Below are 17,516 nucleotides of genomic sequence, written 5' to 3' on the forward strand. Positions count from 1 at the left end.
TTTTTTAGGTGATGTCATTAAATTAAACTATTGTTTCTCACATGGACAAGTTATTTATAACTCTAACATGCTACATCTGTGCGTGCGTTCTGGTTTGTATGTTTTCTCCCCCTTCAAATTACAATCCAACAGCCTATCATCATACTGAACGATATAAAGTTGACACTGTCAGGTCCATTCTCCATCCATTGTGTGCGGTCCCTTTAAGAATTAGGATTTGGGAGTGACGCGGATATGAAAGCTAGTTTATTCGTCTTTCCTTTACAAGCAGGAAAATTATTTCTCTCTTTATTTGAGAAAAGTTCATATTTGTGTTGTCAAATTTCACTATGACCCTGAAATTCTGTCTCTTGTGTTATCATATACTGAATGCAAGCAAAACTACAGAGTAAAATCACACTCTTTCTGATTGAACCAATCTATGAACTTTCTGAAACAATGGATATCCACGGCCCCAAATAAATTAGCTGTGCGCGCAAACATGCCACTCCCCTTGGGGCTAAGCCCCCCCTTTCTATGTATCCTAGAAACTGATGGAGGCCACTGTGTACTTGGGAACCTTCACCCAGTCTGTGCCTCCTCGACACGACCCGTATCTCACCTCACGGCTCGCTTATGCTCTGACATCGTCAGCCGACCGTTACAGCAACAGGTGTGTGTGCGCGTGTGCACGCGCGTTTGCCTTTATAAATCACGTCTAATCAGTTGAATTGATCACAGGTGGACTCCAATCAAGAAGAAGAAACGTCCCGAGTGTGACCGGGAGAAATGGAAAACCTTTTTAGCTGAGTTTTACATTTTTCATAAATATTTGCATCAAATTCTGTTTTCACTCTGACATTGTATTGAGTGTCGATTGTTGTGAAACAATTAATTCACTTTTCTTTTTGCACACAACTGCAACAAAACCAAAATGTGGATGTATACTTTCAGTGTAGTTTGAGGCAGTTTATCAAGTATTTTTGTGTGTATGTTTATTACACAGAGAATGTATAGCCAATATTTTAAAAAAAAAGTACTTTGAACCATGAATCCCATTTCCCAAAAAACAGACTCATATTCGTGACGATATTTATTTGAAGCTACTGCTCCACTGAAGAAGAAAAGAAATCACTGATGATTTAAAAAAAAAAAAAAAAAGGTGCAACAGTTACATGAGTTTTACTTGGAGGGAGGATAATACATAAATATTGATTAGGTCAGCATTGATTTTGCCCTGTAGTGATAAAACAAGCTACGGTGGGCTGTACAAAAAGGAGGCCATGTAACAAACAGCGGATGCCATCTAGACAGGCACTGGTGCAGACGGAGGCACGGGGAACGGGGGAGGGCTAACATTGTGTATTATACACCAACAGTTCCTTGAAACGTTCTCCCGTCTCCTCTTCAAGTATAAATCGATAAAATAAAATTAAAAAAGGGTGAAGGAGAAGTTGCAAGAAAAAGGTCACATTTTACACAACTGGAATAAAGTTATTCGCCCTCTTCGTCTTGGAGGCTTTGGCCGTTATCTACTGGGCGAGGCAGTTTTTCACCACGTGGATGGTAGTACGCAGAGCTTACTGTACGAGAAACAACAAAATGACAGCGTAAACATTCATTTCAGTGCACTTTTGTTAAAGAAAAGAAAACTGTCAGTTGTACAAATCCCCGTTTCAGTTTGTCTTCAGTTGTTCTTGTTGAGCTCATTGTTTTTTTTGTTTTTTTTTTACATTTATCTGCTTAACGTTGTACAAAGTAGGACTTCATTCCGTTGAAAACACAAGATTAAAAACACGTACGTTAAAGAGAGTTAACACATCTCTCTTTGTGTGATGGAGCATCTTCACACTCCACGTGGGTGGCAGGAAGCAGCGTGGTCGCTCGTGAGAGCCGGCTTGTCACTATTGCAGGAAAACAGGAGGACCAGACTCGCTGCTCAGTATATAATTAAACATGTGAACAGGTGACAGTAATGGCTTTTCCCTTTTGATCACAGGAGATCTGCCTGGTCAGTTTATAGTGTCTTGGTGAAGAGGACGGCTGACTACCGAGTGTACACAAGGTCCTTGTGTAGTGTAGAGCGCGCAGGGGGTCGGTGGGAAATACCTTCTGATGATCACGTTTGTAGAGGGCCGACGGGCGGTCGCGGTGAGACGGGGGTTATGATTGAATACGCAGTAGGTGATCTATGAGGTGCTTTCCGCGAAGGCGACTCTTTGGCGTGCGGTCCTTGGCCGACTTCGCGTCGGGGCGCTCGCTGTGCGTTCGCTCTTGGTTTCGGACGGCTGCGGTTCGGCCTGAGGGGTGCTGCCGTCCCCGACGAGTTCACGCAGGAACTTGAACTTGGACAAGAAGAGCTGCCAGACTACATACCAACCTGAGGGGCAGAGAAGGGAAACAAAATAGATATTTACAGGCGTAATAAAGGCACTCTATAAACCACAGGGGCCCCTCATGTAGTAACATCACATTTAGTCACAGAGGGAAGCATGTGTTTTCTGCTAAATAAATATCCTCCAATCTTTCACAATCAAAAAAGGTCATTTAACATTAACCACTGTTTTGAAGGCATTTCAAGAATCTTAAAATACTGTATTTTGTACCTTGTGTATGTATTTGTTGATGTATACCGTTTCTATTTTCTTTTCATTATTATTTTAAAAGTCCTCCTATTGACAGGTGTTGCATATTAGCCTTTCGCTAGAAACAAGATTTGTTACCCATTTTCCAAAACTGTCTTAATCCAAACAAAGACGGCAGCCTCCTTACTGAACTTGTACAACGTGAAGCAAATGTAATAGATTAAACAACTCAACAGTATGTAAAGTAGTTAAAGTTAGCTCCACCCCGACCAACTACGAGGAGTCCCACTGATGAGTGTATATTATTACATCAATGACACAATTATATAACAATCTGGGGCCAATCTGATAAAGATGTACTTTTACTTTTGATACTTTAACTACATTTGCTGGTATTATTTCTACAGTGTGGTATTGCTACTTTAACTTAAGTAAATAATTTGAACACATCTTCCACAGTTGACAAAGAGTCTTTCATGAGTCTGGAAATACCTTCAAAAACAATGTTACGTTTTTCAAAGAACACAAACAGCTACTTTGCTCCAGAACTGGTACCAGTAATGGTTTTACATAAGAGGCACAAACTGGAGCTAGGGGAGCCCCCCCACATGTCATAGGTCTCGTCTCTCCCGGCTCCACCTGGTCATCTGGAGCCGGTCTACCCAGTTAAAGATGACCAGGATCAGGCAGAGGAGGGAGAGATGGAAAACAAGCAGCGCTGGAGGCGTAAGAGAAGCAGTCATGGTTATGTTCCGACTTCTCCTCTGCGCAGGATAAAAATAGCAACTTCTTACTGAAATCGAAACTTGCCGGTCAAAGACATTCAATACACTCAGACCTGTCATACAAGGAATAGCTGGACATTTAGGGCGAAAATGTTCTATTCTTATACGAGTTCAGACAATTTATCAACAAAATCAACTGATGACAACAGGTCAATCGGCTACAATATGGCTTAGGGAGTTAGCTTGTTACGTGTAAGTAGATGTGTTCTTTAAACTCACCAAACAGCATGAAGAGCAGCGCACAGACCAGTGTGGCCACAATGACCAGCAGTGTGAGCCCGACACTTTGCCACATCTTAGCTGGACGCTTGAAGGCAACAACAGCATATGGAGGTGGCTGCGGTGTGTTTTCCGCTTCACACACAAACACAACCACGTTGCTGGCTAGCTCGGTTAGCCGCCTGGCAGCTGCGTTAGATAGCTAGCCTTAGACGAGAGAGAGAGAAAAACAAACACATCGCACACCAGCTCGGCTGCTAGCGTCGGGCTAGCTAAGTTAGTTAGCTAGCTGGTTAACAAACAGAGCCGCAGTAGTTTCACAGACGGACTGTAGCATTAGCTAACGTTAGCTTGTCACAGCAGGGTAAAGGCCTTCTTCGGTGTGCTATATAACTGCAACATGTATTTGATAGTTATGAGACAGAGCAGCAGAAACAGTAACTAGGTTAAGACAACAAATTCAGCGTCATGAAACCGATTCAAACTGCGCCTGCGCAAGTTGCATTTGACTCTTGGGTAGTGGAGTTTATTTGAGATTTAACCTGTAGTTTTAACTCTGTGTCCTCACTATCTTCTCCTTTTAGAGTAATCAGAGTGCAAACCGTAATGTTCAGAGTAATACACAGAATAAACAGCATATATATAGAATATATAAAATACAGTTCAGCAGACTAGAAATATATGAACTGTATTTTTAAAGTTTAAATCACATTATTATCCTTCAGAGGGTTTCATATGGGCTTGTCACCACTTTATTAGGAACTATAGCCATTATTTTGAAATGGTTTTTTTTAACAAAAAAAACTGATCTGATCTCTGTCTTCCAAATACTACCTCTGCCTTTTGATAAATAGATGGTATAGTAGAAATCTTAGCGTTACATCATCAAAGTCATACATACAACATAAAGAGGGTAAGATAAGAGAATAATAAAAACATAAAGAAGTAAAATCTTAGGCAAGGCAAGTTTATGTGTGTAGCGCCTTTCAACAGCAAGGCAATACAAAGTGCTTTACATATCAACTTTACTGTAAAATGCATGAAAGCACTATTGCATTTATTCAAAAATCCAGCAGGAGGAGTCATCATCAAACATCTGTAACCCCGTGAGTAGATTCCAAATAGAACGTCCCTTTTCTAGCAAAGCTGTTTTGTAGGTGCAGCTGATATTTTCCTGTATTCTGACACTTCTCACACATTAAACTGCAGTGTGAGAAGTCACACAAGACGCTCCCACCTTTGCTGTTACACTCTCTGCATTTGAACAGCATTTGAATGAGGCTTCAAAGTGGATAAAGTAGTAAAGAAGTATTACAAATACTCCACTACAAGTAAAAGTCCTGAATTCAAAATGTTACTGAAGTAACAGTACAGATTGTCATCACGATGTACTCAGCGTATCAAAAGTAAAATTACTCTAATGCAGAAGTGTTAAAGTATTAAATTACTCTATGTATATATAGATATATTTTAGATACTTTATATATCACTGGGCAGAGGTGGGACCAGCACATTGTTTTGCAAGTCCCAAGTCAAGTGTCAAGTCCTAAACTTTGAATTTTAAATCCTAAACGAGTCCTAATGTCTTCTTCACAACAACAGAGTAAGGATATATGAAATTCCCCAAAAATATGAATTGCTTTGGGAAATTGATGTACATGTTTGTTGAAACCAGTGCAACTTAACTTAATCAGAAAAAAAGCTCCATTTAATTGAGTGTTGACTGGCTGGGAATGAATAGCGTTAACATTTATTTATGAAATGAATTGATTCATGATCAAAAGGCTCAAGTCCAAGTGAAGTCGCAAGTCTTTTGGGATTTTTTTCAAGTCGTGTCTGAAGTCATCAAAATGCTTTGTGTTTCAAATAAATGCATTGAAATAAAAAAAGTACAATATATCCCTCAGAAATGTAGTGGAGTAGAAGTATAAAGTATAGAAAAAAACAGAAGTACTCAATTAAAGTACAAGAATGTCAAAATGTATATATTTATAATTAAGTACAGTACTGAGTACATGTACTTGTTCATTTCCATCACTGTGTGTTTCAATGGTAGAGCAGAGAGTCAGCTGTGGATGTCAAATTTGTCGCTGTGCTGAATACGGCCTTTCCACTGCTGAGGAATTACAGGAAGAACTTTAGATTACAAGATTTATCAGTAAATGTAAATACAGTTTTTTCAGGTTCACCCCGTCATTCACTCTCATTCCTCTTCTGAACTCCAGGACCAGTCAGGACCCGTGTGCTTTTGCAGTGGAGTGTAGCCTTCCACATAAACCAGCCTCAGTATTTGCATATTATACTACAGCTCAGTGAGAACACGAGTCACTCTTCAAGATGTCATTTTAAACCTGTATAATTAGAACAGTGTGTCTAAACAAGGCATGTGAGTCCAGCCCAGACTACTGAAAGCCCAAAGATGTCTTTTCTCTGTTTGGTATAAAGGATTTTACCTACTAGATGATTATTCTCAGGGATTTCATAACAGTTATAACCGCAGGCTGTATGCAAATTAAGAATTATCACTTGCAGCTCCTTTTTAGAAAGCTTAAAAGCGAATATCAGCTCGTTGTTTATCTGTCAACTTGACTGTTTTGGCTCATTCTCCCCGCTCTCATAGCGCCAAACAGCACACAGACACAGTTAGTTAGTTAGTTAGTGAACATAGTGGAGCATTTAGCAGCTAAAGAGTCAGGTATTTCCCGCAGGAGTTGGTGGAGACCAAATGCAGAGCTAAAAGGAGAGTGAATATGGGACTTACATTCATCAGGTGAACACACAAACACGACTCCAAATGAATGATAATGTTGCACCGTAACTGCTGGATGAGCAAATAAACAATTGTTTGCCAACAATTTTTGCTATATCAATTTAAAGAATGTTCTGTTCACAACTTTCTGCTGCCCATGTGAAGTGACTTAACAATCAGTTATTGTTGTTTGAAACAGAAAGAGTTGGCGTCCTGTTTATAAAAAAAAAAGTGCTACAGATTAGTATCTCCACAAAGTTCAGCTGGAACCTCAATACGATTAAACATAGGGGGTTTCCACTGTTCCATTTCCGTTAAAGAAGTTCATTTTCACTTTTTTTTAAAAATGTAGTGGTGTTTTCAACTTGGGCCTATATGCACTCATACATTTTTATTTAACACGTTAAAAGTGCATGTTTATGTGGCCCTCTTATACTATGTTTTCATTATTAATATAATTATTTACACTGTAACTACATGTTGCTTTAGTGGTCTAATTTATACACAGCAATGAGTGGAGTTTTTCTTTTTTTTTTTTTATCTTACAGTACAGTGGGCTGAAACATTTCTTTATTCCAAATCCTGACTCTTGTGTGTGTCCCCGTAATGCACACCGCATGTGAGTGCATTAATATGCTTTAAGTCAATATCAAATTGCAACATAAGCAGGGAAAGTACAGAAAGAGCATATTAAAAGAAACCTGTTTCCCTGTTTAATTCGTGAGTCTCACTGAAAGAGGTTTATTGTCGTTCCCTCCAGTAGCTTCTTTTGTTAAACGTCGTGTGGCTTAACATGCTCACTGTGTAGCAACATATGAAGCAAACACTTCATCATGTTCAACTCCTGCCTCATGTGAACACAGTTTGTGGTATCTGTGGATGAGTTCTTGGAAGTGTTTTTTTGATAATTTCTAGTCCTTACAAGACTGATCATTATCTGATCCTCCTGCAAAATCATTCGACCTCATTTAAACTTGGTGTATCATAACTGCTCAACATTCCTCATACTGTTTGTTTTAACCTGCACCACTGATGACCTTTTGTCCCTATGTGTTCCAGCTGCAAAAAGATGTTTTACAGAACATACGGTTTGTACACATCAGTGCTGCGAAGACAACTAACCTGTTTTGCATATATCCTCCTCTACTACGTTTACTCACTGTGCTTACACGCAAATTTGAGTTTTTGTACTCTACTTAAAGGGCCATTGTGTAGGATGGGATGGGATTTATTTAAATTGAATATGATATTCATAACCATGTGTTCATCAGTGTCATCACCTGAAACTATAAAGCCTTTACAACATTTTACAATGTTATCACACAGTGAAGGACTTTTTATATTGCAGTGTTGATCCAAATGCTTTCCCCACTGCCGTAGCTGTAAAGTAAATGTATTTACCTTTTAAACTTATTTAAAATTATTGATACACCTGTGCAGACTTGTGAAAAAGTTGTGTAAAAGGAAATGACCTCTAGTGATGTCACTTGAGGTCAGTTGAGGATGAAGACCAAACGTTTAAAAATGAAGAAAATCTGGGGGGGTGTAGTTCCATTAGCCGCCTGTAGCATAACACACCTGAATCCCAGACCAAGCAGTCAGCGCTCGAGTTGCATTGTGGGGGAGGTAGGCGCCAGGTTCTGACAAGAAAAATGCATGGGAAAAAAACCGACATTGCCAATTCGATCTTCCTTTTTTTATTTATTTTTTACGGACCATCGTGATCCGACAACGTTATAGCTGTAAATTGGTGAAGTACTCTTAAGTGACATTGCAGTATTGCTACTTCTAGGATCTGAATTCTCCCTCCGCCACCGTAAATAATTATATAATACATATATAATAATGTATATAGGTTTTCATATAGTATATGAAATTACTGATAAACCTGTGCAAACAAAATAACATTTGCATAATATTTGCATAATCAGCGGCTACAATAGACAGTCCCTTCAAATACTCAAGGAAGCAGTATTTTGAAAGAATTTGACTGTTGTCTGAACCAGACATCCCCTCGGGCTTTAAGCCATTTGTCACTATGATCTGATGTTTTGTAGAGCAAGCACTTCATTGACTTATCAGAAAAGAATTGCTAGGTACAAAATAAGCTTCAGGCGACAAAGCATTTATCAGAGTCGATTTTGGGTGGGAAATTAAAGTTGTGCTGATGAACAGGATCTACTTGTGCAGACAAGACTCGAGTTCAGGACTTCACAGCTCAAGCACGCACAGTCAACAAATAGTTTGTCATCAATCAGCGTGATACGTATATGTTTATTGCTCAACATGTTTGTTGCTCAATTTGCCTTGAAGTATAAAACAAATGTCATCATAAATTAAACACGTTTTTGTCCAATAAAGCTCAGACAGTTGTAGTTTTATCTTGGGTCTGATCTCAGAGAGCATCATTTAGGTCACAGAAAAAAATACACGTCTAATTCTACAAACAGAAATACGCAAACATACACAAACTAAACAAAACTGGGAATATAAAGCATTATAAAACCAGTGTTAAATCTCGTTTTCTGTGAGATTAATTCTTTTTTTATGGAAAGTATTGCCCCTAATAATCACAAACAATAACTTATCATGGCAGTAAAAGCATAAACTTGCACGGTGCCAATATGACACAAAAAGACATTACAGGCACAATAAAAGTAGAGTTGATGGCAGAACAGTTACACTGGAATGCATTAGACTGTACAGGTGTACCCAGTAGCGTGGATTCTGAGTGTACCATAAGAGTAACAGAGTGTTACCCTTTTACATTTTTAAATAAAGATACAATTTGTATCAACTACATACGTCTCCTCTCATTTCATCACCGAGGCAACTTACAATGCAACATAGTTTAAAATAAGGCACTCAAATACAGCAAGGTGGATACCACAATACATAAATACACAAACTCATGTTTATCTTTTTGAGTCTTTCCACTGAAAGACGTGGTTTCAGACCGGCCGCTGGACGTCGTCTCATCTCTGCGACCTGTTCTGACTCTGCAGCTTGAGGATCTCAGCGACCAGCATCTGTGGATCCATCAGCTGAGGAAACGTGTCCATGGCTGCGTCCACCAAGTGGACGCTGAAGATAGCGAGGAGCTTCTTCCGGACGACCTCTCTCTCCTCGCCGCCGGGACTCGTCCCCGGAGGAGGCTCCCATTGAGAGCGCTCCCCCGGCAGGCTGCGGACCCCCGGTGGGTGAGCCCCAAACGGATCGGACCAGTGCTGCCGCTGCTGCTGCTGGTGGTGGCCGTGGACTCTGCTGTGCTGGAAATCTGTCGGCTGACTGTATGCAGACACGCCGACTGGGTATGCGCCGTAGCTGGCGTAATGAGGCGGGTAGGGAATCATATCAGAGTTGTGGCTGCTGACATGCCCAAGGCTGTAATGCTGGTTGGGGTGCTGGAAAGCTGGCGTGGTCCCCCGAGAGGAAGGGCCATGTGAGCAGCAGCTGCACGGAGGGCAGTACTGTTGTCTCACACTGTGGGTGTGCTGGGAGCTCCAGTACATCGCCCCATACTGGTGATCACACACACTCCAAGGAGCCTCCGTTGGCTGACTGTCTATGGAGCCTAAACCAGAGTCCAGCTGCTCCTGAGAGCCACTCTGCCATCCTGAATCGTGGTCAGAAGACGGGCTCTGGCCGGTCTTCTCCTTTCTAGGTGTGGCCTTCTTGCTGGATCGGTGACTGGCCTTCAACTGTTCGTGTTTATGGTCTCTCTTTAAGGAGCTGCTCTCATGTCCCAGAGTCAGTTTCTTTGCCATGTCCTCCAGCAGCGAGAGGCTCTGTCCAGGAACGGGACTGGAGCGAGCTGAGGATTGTTTCTGAGCGGTAGACGGGTGCTTGGCGTTCTCCCGAAGCTCATCGGCAACCAAGCGGTTGGACTGTTTGGCTCGCTCAGGATGGTGGAATTTACATTTGATTCCGAAAGTACATTTCTTTCCTGAAAGAAGAAGAAACCACAATATTTTAGGAATACAATTATAATATTATGATAATTTTCATACAAAACTAGGAGCTTATAGCCGCTTTGTGATGACGGCACAGCGGCACTTTGAGCTACATGCTAACTTTAGCCAGCTAACATTAATGTCCAGCTTTTTACAACAAATGTTGAATAAAATAATCATGTGTTTGCCACAGAGCTTATTCTCTGCAATAGTCCAAAATCCAATGGAAAAATCCCATTGGCCTTTTGTTGAGGGAACTAGTGTGATGCTAACTAGTTGTTAGCCTACAAAGATACATATTTCCTGCAGCACAGGGTGCACTTGAGCTAACGTAGCATGCTAACATTCTCACAATGACAATGCTAGCATGTTGATGTTTGGTAACTATAATGTTTATAATGTTCACAGTGTTAATTTAGCATGTTAGCTTACATGTAATATATTAGCTAAAAATGGACAGCCTTTCCTTCACAAAAACAATGCCATGCGGCACAAATAACGTACTAAAGATGTTCTCTCACCATAAGGACATGGCTGTTTTTTCATAGTCTTTGGAAACCTCCGCAGGAAGTTCTCCAGGGTCGGTCCGTGGCGGCCCAGAGGATCATCAGGAGGCATAAACCTGCGTTAGGGTGAAGTTCAAACATTAGCTGAAAAGTACAACTTCACACACAGCAAGGGAAGCCTCTGTATCAAGAAGGCAGAACTCACTTGTTATTGACGAAGGAGTACATGAGCAGTCTCTCCTCGATGAAGCGTTTCCACTCCGGCTTCTCTCCCTGCAGGTCCCGGTACATGTCGTTGGACACGATGATGCCGTCAGACTCGTAGCCCAGCTTGACGATGAAGCAGTCGTCATTACAGACCACCCTTTTGCCCGCGACGCGTCTCGACGGTGTGAACACAAGTATCTTGCTCCTCTCCAGGTCTCGCAGAATGTGCTGATCTGTAAACCAAACAGGAACGCACAGTCAAACTTGCATTTACTGAATTTTTGACCACTTTGGGGCAGCAGAAACAATCACCTTTTAAGTTGATTTCCTATCAACTTGAACTCGTTAGCAAGCTTATTTGCACATCCAGCCGTTATGGAGCAGCGTTATCATTCATTTGGAGTCGTGTTTCTGTCCAATATTCACCCTCTTTTAGCTCTGATTTTGGTCTCCACCAACTCCTTATGGAAATATCTATCTTTAGCTGCTAAATGCTCCACTTTGTTTACCAGCTAGTCTCCAACTGTGTCTGTCTACAGTGGATCTTTTAGAGTTTTTTTAACTGAAAATGACTGAATGAGAGCAGTGGGAGCTGCAGATACAGGCGATCATTTTCTGTGCGCTCATCACCCAGAGAGACCCATTTAACATTGACACGTTGATTGTGAAAAATGATTGACTACAGCTACTTTATCTAAATCCACTTTACAATCTTAATAATCATTTTTCAGGAAGCCACTGTTGCATTTTAATTTGGGTTCTTTCCCAGCAGACAGATTTGACCTGGTTAAATATTAACAAAAGGCCCTGAAAGCGCATTCTGTGACAAAACAATTCATCATAGCAATCGGTTCATCTACAAAAAGCAAACGAGCAGAACGGCGTCAGAAGCGGCTTCCAGATGTAGGTTAACCAAAAAAAGCTGTTAGAATCAATCACAGCTGAAACCCTGCATTCAGATTACAGATAAAGCTCATGTACCTAGCATTCAGGGAGAAATAAAAACCTACATGGGGTATTTCCCATTTTGAGAAATAGCGCTCACTCTGTTGCATCAGAGCAAAAATCCTGCTCTATCGCTGCTTTTAATTTTGCCTCTGGCTTTTAAGGTCTATAATAATTACAATAATTACAAACATTTATACCTTCACCTCTAATTTCAAACATGACAATAAAAGGAGGCACAACCTACTATTCTAATCATGACAAATGAGCATAGCGATACGCATGCGATGGGATCACACCATGACGCAGAATCAAGTCAGGGGTGTAACATAGAAGGAGACAATGGCCCCCTTCCCCAATTCCTACCCCCTTACTTTCGGCGACCCTTGCTCGGACCACACTCATCTTCAAACTCAGCCATTATTTTGTTCTCATCTACACTCCTGTAAAGTTTTATGACTGCATTTTTGCACAGTTGTAACACACCCGGAAAACGCCTCTGTGGTAGTTCCCTCTGTAGTAGGTGTCTCCAAAACCACTCCGATGAATCACACATTCACAAGGTGAAAACAATACCGCATCACGCGCATTACGGTCGCTTCCCTCATCAACCGCATCACTCTGTTGCAGTTGGTAACACGAGCGCAGTGTTGTGTAAGCCGTAGTACCAGCCCAATAAGGAAGCAGAAAACATTAAAACGTGCCGTGAAATTCCCGTAATCCTACCTGTAATGGGAACATCTGGCCGGGGCTGCTCCTTCCTCCACGAGGGAACGAACACGGTGATTTCACTGTGGCCTCTGTCCACGAAGAAGTTCACTGCCAGCTGGATTCCCAGACAAGAGAAAACGTCCTTGTTCCCGTGGCTGAATGAATAAACACAAACCAGAGAACACAGGGATGAGAAAACGTTTAGGTGTCTCTGAGCCAGTTCAGAACAAAGACCGAAGAGTCCTTTATGATTCCCCTCTTTGATGTTCAAACTACACCACAGCTCTTATATGAATACACACACTATTTTAAATTTAAATTTGAGGATCACAATAGAACAAACTCACTTGTCTCAAACAGGTTGAGCTTGATGATCTAGATATGGATATTGTAACTGCTAAAGAACAACCGTTTCCATTGGTTTGGCCTGTAACACGTCAGGAAATGTGGGAACAAATGTCTACTGCAAGCTCTCAAAAACCAACATTGATTGATTTCCATTTAAGAGAAATTAATGTGTTTCAGTTTGTTTATATTTTCATGATCCTTCCCGTTACGTTAACCGGTTTATGTTTTTGCCTTTACAGTACCTTACCTTAATGATATCTTATTTTTGCGTCCTACTTTGTTCTGCGACTGCATGCACAACAATTTCCCTCGGGATGAATACAGTTCTATCTCATCCAGTGACCCACTGGATCACAATTTTGTGGCTTGTGACCCATTACAAGAGAATAACATTTAAGGGAACACACATACTTGCTTTATTGAACCTTTGACCCCCCCTAAATTAGCTTAGCTTAGCACAAAGACTGGAAACAGAGGGAAACAGCTAGCCTGGCTCACCTCGGAGGGGACAAAAGCAGCCTCTGAAGTTCCCCAATTAGCACATTTTGTGTTTATAGTTTGTGCAAAAACCACAAGTTGCAGTTCCAGAGGTATGTGTTGAGCAATTTATTAGCTGGGAGCAGTGACTTCCTGGAATGTCGTCACGATGCCGTTGCTGGCAGAGACTGTTAAAAGTAAGCCAAGCATATTTCCTAAAATGTTGCATCTGTCAAGAGTGATGTTCCCCTCTTAGTTTTGTTTTTATTTTTAGGCCTGAAGAGGTCAAATGAGGTCAAATTGTCCAGTATTTTACAATAAAAGCACAAAAACCAGAGAAACGGTTCATCTTTTGACCCATAGAAAACTGTACCAGCAGCAAACAGTGAAAACAAAGCCTCTAACCTGAGGAATAGTTACAGGTCTTATATATGTAAATATTCGCACTCTCATTTACGGTAGCTCTACACTGAAAACACGACGGTGCTTGGAGCCCTCGGGGCAGTTTTTGGAAGTGTCAAAGAAGCCAAGACAAACGAGAGGAACAAGGAAAAGCTTTTAGGGGAGCTCGGCTGTGAAATGCTGTCGAGCCTGTTCCTGTTGACATGACGTCTTCCCATATGAGCAGGAAGGCGCTTATTTATATATACTCTGATTTGCATACTCGAGCAGTCCGTCGACACCGTGCCTGAACGGGCGTGCCCGACTGGGAAACTAAAAATAAAGAAAAGAGGGGAGTGTATACTCTGACTTTGCAAGAAATGTAGTGTGTAAATTATGTGTGCGTGTGTGTGTGTGTGTGTACTCTTTCACATATTTTCTCCGTAAAAAGGACAAATGTAGGTGTGTTTGCAAAACTTGTGCATTGTCTCTCCGTGTGAAGTAACAGTCACTTGTGTTGAATGGAGCCCGCAGGCGATGTGCAATGCAAATGGAGGCGACAGCAGCGAGCACGTGTTGCTGCTCGTGATGAGCTCGGAACAGTGCCCATCATCGGACAATGTGACCTCTGCGGTCACTTGAGGGGCCTTAAGGTTTATTGTTATTAGCTGTCGCTTGAGGCAACATGAGCTCCACATTTATGGTTTTGAGCGAAACAAGTTGATAACTGTCGGGGATCTTAATTAAATTTGGTACAAATTCTTTAAGTTCCTCCCTCAAGAGTTTGTCTTTGGTTTACGATCAAATACGTGCCAATTTAGAGGGAGATGATTTCCAACGACAGTCAGACGGTGAATCACCGGCTGACTTGAGGCCAAATGTCGAAAGACTTCTTGTGTTACTTTCACTGGTGGCGCTCCTACCAGGGGCTCGTGTGTGTAAAAGAGACTTTGTTCTCAGTGTGTGTGCCCACCACTCATCCCCCCCCCCAAAAAAATAATCAAACAAAAATTAAGAGGAAATAAAAAGTAGTAAGAGCTTTCCTTAATCAAACAAAGTAACAAAAGGGCTCTACTCCTCCCTGTCCTCGAGCAAGAAGCAGGTGTGGGAAACTTTAAAGCAGAAATGTATTTATCACAGCTAATCATTGTTATTATCAATTCATCTGACGGTTATTTCCTCAATTATCGGATAAACGACACAAGCCTGAGGTGAAATTATCAAATGCCAAACAAACAGTTCAAAACCCAAATATATTCGGTTTACACTTATATTAGAGCTGCAACTAATCCTTATTTTCATTACTGATTAATCTGTTGATTATTTTCTAAATGAACTGAGGAATAGTTTCGTCTTTGAAATTAAAAATGCCTGTTGACGTCTTCAAATGTCTTGTTTTGTCCAACCAAAAGTCTTACACTCAAAGACGTACCGATAAATATTCACATTTCAGAGGCTGAAATTCTTGCTGGGTTTTCTGTCAATCGACTAGTCGATCAATTGACTAAATCGGTCCAGCAGTCAGTTATGTAAAACAGAGAAAAGCAGCGAATTGTCCTATTTAACAAGCTATAAATCAGTGAATTTTGAGCAATTGTTATCGATGAGCAAAATAGCTGCTGGTTAATTTTCTGCCGATGGACTAATCAATCATTTCAGCTGTAGTTTCTCACCTCATGGCCACATTGCTTCCATCTATAACAACGGGTCTCAGAGCGTCGTCATCCTCGCTGCCCTCCTCTCTGCTCTGAGGACACGACATGGTAAGAGGCAGCTGCATGGTGGGGCCCACAGCCTGGAAGTCCCCTCTGGGCACCAACACCGACATCGTGGTCACGGGCCCTTGCTCGGCCTCCCGGCTGGCTCCGATCCTCACCAGCTCCCCCAGGAGTTTATCTGTGTCCATGTTTGGGCCGAACATCTGCCGAACGGCCAGAACCTGAGCCGTGGAGTACCCGAGCTTGTGGAAGAAGTCCAGGGAGGGGTCGGGTTCGCAGGGGTACATTCTCTCACAGCGGGGACGGGAGCAGTTTGGAGCCGCGAGGAGTGGAGGGAAGATCCATGCAGAAGCGTCAGAGTCTGGGAGGTTCAGACGGGTGGTGTTGGGGATTTTACTCCATGGGTGAACAGATGTGAAGAGAGCAACATCAGGATTCATCTCTTCAGCTTCTACCTACTGAGGAAACACACAATATAAAGGACTGCGCTGAAGTACTATTTAGAGGTACTTTACTTTACTTGAGTATTTCCATTTCATAATATATTATACTTCTACTCCACTCTGTTTTAGAAGCCAGTATTGTACTTTTTACTCCACTACATTTGTTTGAATAGTTACTAGATACTTTGCAGATTCAGATTATTAATACAGAATATAAACCAACAAATACATTGTGATATATTATTATGGATTAAGCCACCCAGCAGTATGTAAAGTAGTTAAAATGAGCCTCACCTTCACCAACTGCAACATAAAAGTGATGACTACATTGATGCACCTGATTATAGTAATTCATATTATTATTCAAAGCAGAACGATTAGTCATCATGTCAGTTGACAGTGAATTAATATGCAAATATTTCAATAATCAGTTGTTTGTTGGATACAAGAACCCCTTGTGCTCTGCCAAATTATACTATTTATTAATATTTCATAAAGAAAGCTCAATTAATAATATGCAAATAAACTGTTAATTAAAATAATCATCCGTTGCATAATTCTGTCTTTTATAGATTTATTTATTTCTCTCAAACTTACTTTGCTATTTTCTGTAGAACTTGTTTTCTTCGTTCTATCTTAAAACACCTTATATTTTGCACTAAATCAGATTATTACTTATTTTCAGGGCTGCAAATACGGATTATTTTCATTATTGATTAATCTGCATATTATTTTGTGGATTCATTGAGTCATTGTTATGGCTTTAAAATGTCTTGTTTTGTCTAATCAGCCGTCCAAAACCCAGAAAAAAATATCACTTTACAATGATTTAAAATGGAGAAAAAGCAGCAAATCCTCACATTTGATCAGACCAGTGAACATCTGCCTGATGAATGATTAACAGATTATCAAACTAGTTGCAGATAATCGATACATCTACTTAATCTATCAATCCGGTCCACTATATCTTTGCTTCATCACCCCAACTGACAAAATGTTTAATTTGATATAAGAGGAGAATTGAGAGGGGAAATAAATAGATTCTTATGGCATCCTCTCACTATCGAAATAAATGAAATGAACAGTGAAACTTATTGATGGAACGTAACTAAGTAACCAAGTTTGAGGTACTTGTTTACTTGAGTGGTTCCATTTTCTCCTGCTCAATACTACTACATCCACTATATGTATATGGTAACTTTCGTTAATAGTTACTTTACAGATTCAGATTAATAATACAAAATATTATAAACAAATTCATTATGTTGTATCATTATAGGTTAAGATTAGAGGACATAAAACTCCATTGATGAATTCACAAGCTACCCATATTACATTGTTAAATTGGGCTCCACTTTATAATCTAATTGTATAATAAATATGATTATGAAATGAGCCATTCTGCATGTCTTTTACTTGAGTAAGATTGCAGGACCTTTCTCTATACTTCTACTTCTTCCACCACCGGTGAGCTCATTTAGTGGTGGATTCGTTGTAAACACTAACTGTT

At 40.7% G+C, this 17,516-nt stretch overlaps 2 protein-coding genes across 2 annotated transcripts; both read right to left on the reverse strand.

Annotated features, from left to right (window-relative positions):
- Positions 1–1,059: 1,059 nt before the first annotated feature.
- smim13 (small integral membrane protein 13) lies at positions 1,060–4,049 on the reverse strand. Its single transcript, XM_076105946.1, has 2 exons — positions 3,569–4,049; positions 1,060–2,359 (listed from the first exon to the last, which is right to left on the reverse strand). The coding sequence occupies exons 1-2, from the start codon at positions 3,642–3,644 to the stop codon at positions 2,169–2,171; spliced, it is 267 nt and encodes an 88-aa protein (XP_075962061.1). The 5' UTR covers positions 3,645–4,049; the 3' UTR covers positions 1,060–2,168.
- Positions 4,050–8,571: 4,522 nt separating this feature from the next.
- Positions 8,572–16,003, reverse strand: zc3h12ab (zinc finger CCCH-type containing 12Ab). The gene is made up of 5 exons (XM_076105945.1): positions 15,519–16,003; positions 12,655–12,794; positions 10,982–11,216; positions 10,792–10,892; positions 8,572–10,263 (listed from the first exon to the last, which is right to left on the reverse strand). Exons 1-5 carry the CDS (start codon positions 16,001–16,003, stop codon positions 9,293–9,295), a joined length of 1,932 nt encoding a protein of 643 aa, XP_075962060.1. The 3' UTR covers positions 8,572–9,292.
- Positions 16,004–17,516: the final 1,513 nt, after the last annotated feature.

Source organism: Anarhichas minor, unplaced genomic scaffold, assembly GCF_050575085.1.
Source record: "Anarhichas minor isolate MPS153535 unplaced genomic scaffold, ASM5057508v1 ptg000033l, whole genome shotgun sequence".
Lineage (NCBI taxonomy): Eukaryota > Metazoa > Chordata > Actinopteri > Perciformes > Anarhichadidae > Anarhichas > Anarhichas minor.

Bases quoted from the DNA above. Each gene is read 5' to 3' on its own strand.
- smim13 (XM_076105946.1), bottom strand. From the start codon at position 3,644: ATGTGGCAAAGTGTCGGGCTCACACTGCTGGTCATTGTGGCCACACTG. The intron at 2,360-3,568 runs GTGAGTTTAAAG...TCTGCCCCTCAG, and splicing joins GCTGCTCTTCATGCTGTTTG to GTTGGTATGTAGTCTGGCAG.
- zc3h12ab (XM_076105945.1), bottom strand. From the start codon at position 16,003: ATGAATCCTGATGTTGCTCTCTTCACATCTGTTCACCCATGGAGTAAA. The intron at 11,217-12,654 runs GTAGGATTACGG...TTTGGTTTACAG, and splicing joins GCCAGATGTTCCCATTACAG to ATCAGCACATTCTGCGAGAC. The intron at 10,893-10,981 runs GTGAGTTCTGCC...ACCCTAACGCAG, and splicing joins TACTCCTTCGTCAATAACAA to GTTTATGCCTCCTGATGATC.